Source organism: Adiantum capillus-veneris, chromosome 12 (assembly GCF_014529385.1).
Source record: "Adiantum capillus-veneris isolate H3 chromosome 12, ASM1452938v2, whole genome shotgun sequence".
Lineage (NCBI taxonomy): Eukaryota > Viridiplantae > Streptophyta > Polypodiopsida > Polypodiales > Pteridaceae > Adiantum > Adiantum capillus-veneris.
This window is the reverse complement of record NC_140942.1, coordinates 49,932,901-49,941,197: the sequence shown is the minus strand read 5'-3', so window position 1 is coordinate 49,941,197 and position 8,297 is coordinate 49,932,901. Positions and strand designations below refer to the sequence as shown.

Genomic DNA, 8,297 nt, shown 5'->3' with positions numbered 1-8,297 from the left:
AGTCTCCCAAACACCAAGTAGAATTTGTCACTCTACTTTGGAAGTATGATATGGACTAAAGAGCAAACATGATTGCGGCAACTAAGTCTCCTGAGCACCAAATGGATTAGTCATCCATTCTGGAATGATGTTGTAGGGTAAAACGAGATCCTCTACCCGCTAAGAAACATGGACTAATGACTAGGCTTTATCTTCTCTACCTCGTAATCGAGGACTACTATGATTTCAAGAGAGAGGTAATGTCATCAAATCTAATATGTAACTAACCCAAATGATTTTCTCATATTAAATTGATCATTTAATGTGGGAGAATAAATGGGAACAAGAGTTAGAATAGAGACATGTGCTTCTAGACCTTTGGTCAAGATAAATGAAATAGTTGCTCTTTTATAGACTTCTTTCCTTTGGTCCCAAGCCTTTGACACAACTAAGTCTATAAGCACTTTAATTAATTTCACTCGTTCTCTTTTATCTCCCCCGTACTTAAGCGACCAATTTAAGATGGAAAATACATTTGGAAAGTTAGGAGTTAATTTTCATGACAATTTTAAATTTACTAGAGTAGGTACGAAATGTGCAAAACACTTTGTATATATGACAGTGATGATGGTTTACCAAGATGGCTCGTGAGAGAGTATCCTGCACGAGCACCCTCACCATAACTTTACTATCCTTTCTTAATCGCCTTATTATTTAGGGAAAAATATTCTTCTTATCCTATGAGTATCTTGTTTCACAATGCACTGAATGCCTCCTTGTTGCAAGGCGCGAAGGAAGAGGAACCCGAAGTTCTTTTGCCAAAGCTACATGGAGCACACAATTTTCTTGCATGCAAGATAGCCATTGTCTATGCATCAGTAATTGAGCGATCCAATTGGTTCGACACGTTCACCAAAGCAAAACAACAAATCAATATTCTTGAAGAACATTTTTTTAAACAAATAAATTAGTCTAGTGAAAATTTACATGCCTAAAACAATTTTACGCGTTCTTTGGAAAATTGTGACTATATTATGATAAATTTTACATGTTTTTCAAACTAGAAATTTTAATAGAACAAGTAACACCAAATATCTAGCCAGGAGCATTGTCACTATTTATAGATTTTGAGTGAGCACTCCAACACGCCTAACGCCTTTGTTTGCGCCGATCACATCTCTCGCATGAACATCTCCTTCTTCAATCACCTTATTATCTTATGGAAAAATGTCTTTCTAAGTTCTAACGTTCATAAATGAAACGTTCACATTTGTGCCAACGTTCGTTTTTGAAATTCCCCAAAACCTCTAAATCTTTTCTTTCCGAGCTCTCTACTCTTCTCTCAGCTTCTTCTTCTTCGTCTTCATTCCCATCACGTGTGCGTACTTCTGCAGTTTTGCTACTGATTCTCAAAGTCCGCCGCCATAGCTGAGCTTCACTATTGCTCCCATGTCATCTCGACGCAGCAGCGCCATCCTTCTCTTCCCTCAACTCACCAGCTTGAATTCCTAGCAGGTAAAGGTTGTTTCTACTATTCGTCACGCCAACAGTTAGTATTTCAACGTCGCCTACCATGGTTTCCTCTCCAGCTTCCTCTCTTTCCATCGCTGGAGGAGGTGTTCGCTCCTTCGCAAGCATGGCTAGCCCTCGTGGCTTGCTTAGCCCTCGCCCTCTTCAGCCAGGCCTGTCTTCTCCTGGTGGAAGCGGCAATGGCCGCCGAAACTCCAGCGGTCACTACCTCCCCGTTTGCCAGGACGACAATGAGCAAGGAGAAGAGGTTACTTCTCAATTCCACTACACAGTTCACATCCCGCCTACTCCTGACAATCGCCCTCTATTATTTTGCACGCCTACCACGCAGCAGCAACAGCAGCAACAACAGCTTGCTGACGATGGAGAATCCGCTATACCTGCGGTGCCTATACAATCGCGTCAAGAATTCGTTTCAAACACTCTCTTCTCTGGAGGCTTCCAAAGTCTTACAAGAGGCCATGTCATGGAAAAAATGGTAGAGAGCGAGTCTGGCAATCCTGATACAGAAGATTGCGCAAAAGGACCTTCAATATGTGAGATTGTAGGCTGCGATGGGAAGGTAATGTGCGATGAAAGGGGACAGGATGTTGCCCCGTGCGAATGTGGATTCTCAATTTGTAGAGAGTGCTACGTAGAAGCCTTGGAATCAGGCGGGATTTGCAGGGGCTGCAAGCACATGTACAAAGTCTGCGATCCTGACCGACAACGAGCGCGTCAAAACCATGGAGATGAAGAAGATGACGAGGAGGAAGAGTCAGATCAGTTTAATATGCCTCCGCTCTCCAAAGAGCAGGCCCTAGAGAGGCGATTATCTCTGCTGAGGTCTTTCAAGAATAGCAATCCACCACTGCTAATGGGGAAGCATGTGTCAGAGTTTGACCATGCGCGCTGGCTGTTCGAGACCAAAGGTACTTATGGCTACGGTAACGCACTGTGGCCTAAGGACGGCGCTTATCTAAAGGGTGGTGGAAACACTCCGCCAGACTTCGACAAAGGACGACGTCGTCCACTTTCGCGCAAGAAGTCCATCTCTGCTGGCATCATAAGCCCTTACAGGTAGAGATACAGGCAATGCATTTCAGGTGTCATGTTTGTTTTACAGGCAGAAATTTATCACACGATTTTGCAATTGCACAATAGTTTCAGCACTCTTTTATGTGCTGATTTAGCTACAAGCTTGCCTTGGTTTTCTTACGACTATATTATGTGCTGATTTTCCTAGAAGCTTGCCTCGTCTTCAGCGTTGTAATATGTAACTGCTTTTTTTTGCATCAGGATGGATTTGTTTGTGAAATTGTCAAGTCTATGCATTCTAGACAACAGTACAAATTGCTTACAGCATGATAGACACAGAAGTTTATATCAGCTTGATTTATACTGTGCAGAATACTGGTGGTTTTCCGGCTGGTTGCCCTATGCCTGTTCCTTACTTGGAGGATTCGCCATCCTAACAAAGAAGCAATGTGGCTGTGGGGAATGTCTATTGTATGTGAAATCTGGTTTGCTTTCTCTTGGGTTCTTGATCAAGTGCCCAAGCTGGCCCCTGTGAATCGAACAACCGACCTCTCAGTTCTTTCAGAGAAATTTGAGAGGTCTTCAGCTTCAAACCCTAAAGGAAGGTCAGACCTGCCAGGCATGGATATCTTTGTTTCAACAGCAGATCCAGAGAAAGAGCCACCACTTGTCACTGCCAACACCATCCTCTCCATTTTAGCTGTGCAGTATCCTGTTGAAAAAGTTGCTTGCTACCTATCTGACGATGGTGGAGCACTGCTAAGCTTTGAAGCCCTTGCTGAAGCTGCAAGCTTTGCACGAGTTTGGGTTCCATTCTGCAGGAAGCATAGCATTGAGCCGCGGAACCCGGAAGCTTACTTTCAATCTAAGGGAGATCCCACAAAGAATAAAGTGAAGACTGATTTTGTGAGAGATCGGAGACGGATCAAGCGAGAGTACGATGAGTTCAAAATAAGGATCAATGGGCTGCCTGAATCAATTAGAAGAAGGTCAGATGCTTATAATGCACATGAAGAGATAAGAGCCAAAAGAGCACAGGTTGAGCTTGGAACAGATCCTACAGAGCAAGTCAAGTATGAAAAAGCAACATGGATGGCTGATGGAACGCATTGGCCAGGAACCTGGGCAACACCTACTAAGGATCATAGCAGAGGAGACCATGCAGGTGTAATTCAGGTACAAAACGAGGGCAATTGAGAGTCTTTTCCCTTCTATTATTACAAACAATTTTGCTTATAATTTACACTCTTTTGTGCAGGTTATGCTGACTCCAGCAACAAGTGATCCAGTTTATGGTAATGCTGAAGACATTCTGCTTGACACAACTGGTGTGGACATCAGGCTGCCAATGCTTGTGTATGTATCTCGTGAGAAGAGACCAGGCTATGATCACAACAAGAAGGCAGGTGCAATGAATGCCCTGGTGCGCACAAGTGCCATCATGTCTAATGGGCCCTTCATCCTCAACCTTGATTGTGATCACTATATCTACAACTCACTTGCTCTTAAGGAGGCCATGTGCTTCATGATGGACCGTGGTGGTGACCGCATCTGTTATGTACAGTTTCCTCAGCGCTTTGAGGGCGTTGATCCAAATGATCGATATGCTAACCACAATACTGTCTTCTTTGATGTGAACATGAGGGCCTTGGATGGAGTCCAGGGACCAATGTATGTGGGTACAGGTTGTGTATTTCGCAGAATTGCTCTTTATGGTTTTGATCCACCAAGGACAACAGAGAATACTGGCTGTTGTGGCCGCCGCAAGATGAAGGTGAAGTGTAAGCGTTGGCTGCCTGGGAAGGGTGTTGCTGCTGAGCAGGAGGAGGAGACGGAGGATATCGAAGCGCAGCTCTTGCCACGCAAATTCGGCAGCTCAACCACACTGGCAGCTTCAATTCCAGTGGCAGAGCTTGAAGCTCGACCTCTTGCTGACTATGCTGGTGCTACCAACGGTCGCCCTTCTGGTCTGCTCACGTCGGCCCGTGAGCCTCTTGATGCTGGCACTGTTGCGGAAGCTATCAATGTGATATCCTGCTGGTACGAAGATAAAACAGAATGGGGGCTTAGTGTGGGCTGGATATATGGGTCTGTCACAGAGGATGTTGTTACAGGCTATCGAATGCATGATAGGGGCTGGCGCTCCATCTATTGTGTTACCAAGCGGGATGCATTCAGGGGAACTGCTCCAATAAATCTCACAGATCGTCTCCATCAAGTGCTGCGTTGGGCTACTGGATCTGTGGAGATCTTCTTCTCCCGCAACAATGCCCTCTTCGGTTCGCGACGCCTTAAGCCCTTGCAGAGGGTGGCCTATCTTAATGTTGGACTTTACCCTTTCACTAGCATCTTCCTGATTGTTTACTGCTTTCTCCCTGCCCTCTCTCTGGTCAGCAATCAGTTTATAGTACAAAGCTTGGGGCTTACCTTTCTGGTATTCTTGCTCTCCATCACCGTCTCCATGTGCCTACTTGCGCTGCTCGAGATCAAATGGTCTGGCATCACGCTTCACGACTGGTGGCGCAATGAGCAGTTCTGGCTAACAGGGGGAACATCTGCCCACCTTGCAGCTGTGATGCAGGGCCTCCTCAAGGTCATCGCAGGGGTGGACATAAATTTCACCCTAACGGCAAAGGCAGCAGCAGCAGAGGATGCCGTCGACGAATTTGCAGAGCTGTATGAAGTGCGATGGTCAGCACTGATGATCCCTCCCCTCACCATCATCATGACAAACATCATTGCAATAGCCATTGCTATTGGACGAACAGTTTATAGCAGGTATCAAGATTGGAGCAAGCTTCTGGGAGGGGTTTTCTTCAGCGTGTGGGTGCTTGCACATCTTTATCCCTTCTCCAAAGGCCTTATGGGACGCAAGCGAAGAACACCGACAATTGTGTTTGTGTGGTCGGGGCTCCTTGCCATCATCATCTCTTTGATGTGGGTCTCCATTTCGTCGCCTCCAACCTCCAGCGGAGGCTTGCAGATTCAGCCATTTCAATTTCCTTGAATACTCTCTCCCTGCTGACAATGGGTGTTTTCTAGTCGCCCTGCTCTCCTATCTCTGGCGGCGGCTTCATCATGCTTGGTTACCTTCATCAATGAGTTTGATGATCCAATCACTGCTTATTTTTTAATATTTTCATTGGCTTACTCCACATTTCTTTTAAATCGTAGGCACATACTCTTATAGAGAGAGCATGCAAACTCTGCCATGATCTCTAAGGTTTTAGGAACCTAGTGTAATTTCCTCAAATTCATATTGTTTTCCTAAATGTGCATCGCGATTGATGGTTATTTGAGTCGATTAGATAGCCGACTCTCTCTCTCTCTCTCTCAACTCTCTCCCCCCTATCCCACGATACTAAAAAAAGCTCAAATGAAGAGGATCTTGCTGTCTTACTATAGTGGCTAACTTTCGTGATCCTCCTGAATATCCTCCTTCCAAAAAACTCTACGTCGACTCGTCGCCCTCGTCCAGCTACGCCCGCGTCTCTCTCTCTCTCTCTCTCTCTCTCTCTCTCTCTCTCTCTCAGTGCGCACATGAGCCCCAATCGATGCCAATTCTGCTCAAAAAGTAGATGTGACCCACCATTATTTGTCATGGTGTAGATTGAATTCCGATCCCATCGAGCGATTACTTGAGTCCCCTAAGGATTCGATGGGTGGAACGATCACGTTCAGCGTGGCTGGAGCGAAGCCTAGTGGTTGCAGATGTCTTGCAGCAAAGCAAGCCTGTAAGTGAGTGCTTCAAAAAAAGTGTCTGTTGAATGAACGTTCTCATGTGCACACTCCCCCTCATGTGCGCACTGTATCTCTCAACTCTCTCCCCTATCCCACGATACTAAAAAATGCTGAAATAAGGAGGATCTTGCTCTCTTACTAATTTGGCTAACTTTCGTGATCCTCCTGAATATCCCCCTCCCAAAAAACTCTATGTCGACTCGCTGCCCTCGTCCAGCTACGCCTACCTCTCCTAGCAGAAAGCACTGGGACTAGTGAAGCATATACCTGAAAGGTACGACAAACAAGTGCTTACGCTTTGGGAATAGTGAAGCATCCATTGCAGTCGGTGGTCGTCTTATAAATATCATTGCTCTCTTTCTATATTGGCTAACTTTCGTGAACCTCCTGAATATCCCCCTCCCAAAAAACTCTACATCGACTCGCCGTTCTCGTTCAGCTACGCCTACATCTCCTAGTAGAAAGCACTGGGACTAGTGAAGCATACTAAAAAAAGCTTAAATAAAGAGGATCTTGCTCTCTTACTAGATTGGCTAACTTTCGTGATCCTCCTGAATATCCCCCTCCCAAAAAACTCTACTCGACTCGTCGCCCTCGTCCAACTACGCCTACCTCTCTTAGCAAAAAGCATTGGGACTAGTGAATCATATTTTGAGATATCTGAAAGGTACACCAAACAAGTGCTTACGCTTTGGGAATAGTGGAGCATTCCATTGCAGTCGGCAGTCGTCTTATGAATATCATTGCTCTCTTACTATATTGGCTAACTTTCGTGATCCTCCTGAATATCCCCCTCCCAAAAAACTCTACGTCGACTCGCCGCCCTCGTCCAGCTACGCCTACCTCTCCTAGCAGAAAGCACTGGGACTAGTGAAGCATATTTTGAGATATCTGAAAGGTACAACAAACAAGTGCTTATGTGTTGGGAATAGTGAAGCATCCATTGCAGTCGATGGTTGTCTTATGAATATCATGGTAGGCACACGACCGAACATTACTTTTGTAGTGGGACTAGTTAGCAAATATGGAAAAACCTACCAGAAAGCAATGGGAAATTGTGAAGCACATTTTGAGATATCTAAATGGTACGTCAAACAAGTGATTATGTTTTGGGAATAGTGAAGCATCCATTGCGGGTCACACAGATGCGGATTATGCGGGCTGTGTGAATAGTCAAAGATCCACATTTGGCTACGTTTTTCTATTTGCTGGAGCAGCCGTGCCATGGAGATCATGTTTCCAAAACTGCACGGCATCCTCCACCATAGAGGAAGAGTGTATGTGACAATTTTTGATGCTAACAAGGAAGCTGCGTGGTTAGCTCACATACTGGGAGATCTTGGCATTACTTGGTCTCCACTCCAGCGTTGCATTGTGAAAGCCAAAGTGCGATTGCATTCGCAAAGAACCCCTGTTTCACTCCAAGTGAAAACACATTGAAGTCTGTGATCATGTGATGCGTGACATATTGGCTAGCAATAGCGAGCGCATTTGTAGGCAAGGTTCATACCCTCATAGCAGTTTGCATATTGCATAGAGATCATGGGTATAGGGTGAATCCACTTGAATGCTTCAGGGTTGTATGGATGTACATACTTACACATATAGCCACTTGGGCCATGTTGGCCTTTAAGTGGGAGTTGTTAGTGTTTAGGCCAACTGGGTGGACACTCATCTTCCTAATTGTACTAACTTTGTCTCTATTCATTGGTAATATATATCAATAAGGAGTAGTGATTTCAATCCTCAGTGAGAGCTTCACCCAAAACTCTCTGTGTTCCCCTTCCTCACACAACACACCAAGCATGCACACGCATCTGTGCACACACTTTCACAATCTACACCATGTAATTTTAGAGGGCCTATGTTGCCCTAAGTTGCCGATGTCAAACCTATTAGCATAGCTTTGCCAATCATTCCCCAATTTGTACAACCAACATACACCCCATTTAAGAGCACCACTGATGTGGAGCCCACTCCATGTTGGGTGTGTGGGCTTTGACCCATGGCACCAATTACGCCTTGTGAAC

The 8,297-nt window shown here is 45.2% G+C and overlaps 1 protein-coding gene across 1 annotated transcript; it reads left to right on the top strand.

Annotated features, from left to right (window-relative positions):
* Positions 1–1,289: 1,289 nt before the first annotated feature.
* LOC147445724 (cellulose synthase-like protein D3) lies at positions 1,290–5,820 on the top strand. Its single transcript, XM_086525163.1, has 3 exons — positions 1,290–2,568; positions 2,898–3,702; positions 3,785–5,820. The coding sequence occupies exons 1-3, from the start codon at positions 1,553–1,555 to the stop codon at positions 5,531–5,533; spliced, it is 3,570 nt and encodes a 1,189-aa protein (XP_086381289.1). The 5' UTR covers positions 1,290–1,552; the 3' UTR covers positions 5,534–5,820.
* The last annotated feature ends 2,477 nt before the right edge of the window (positions 5,821–8,297 follow it).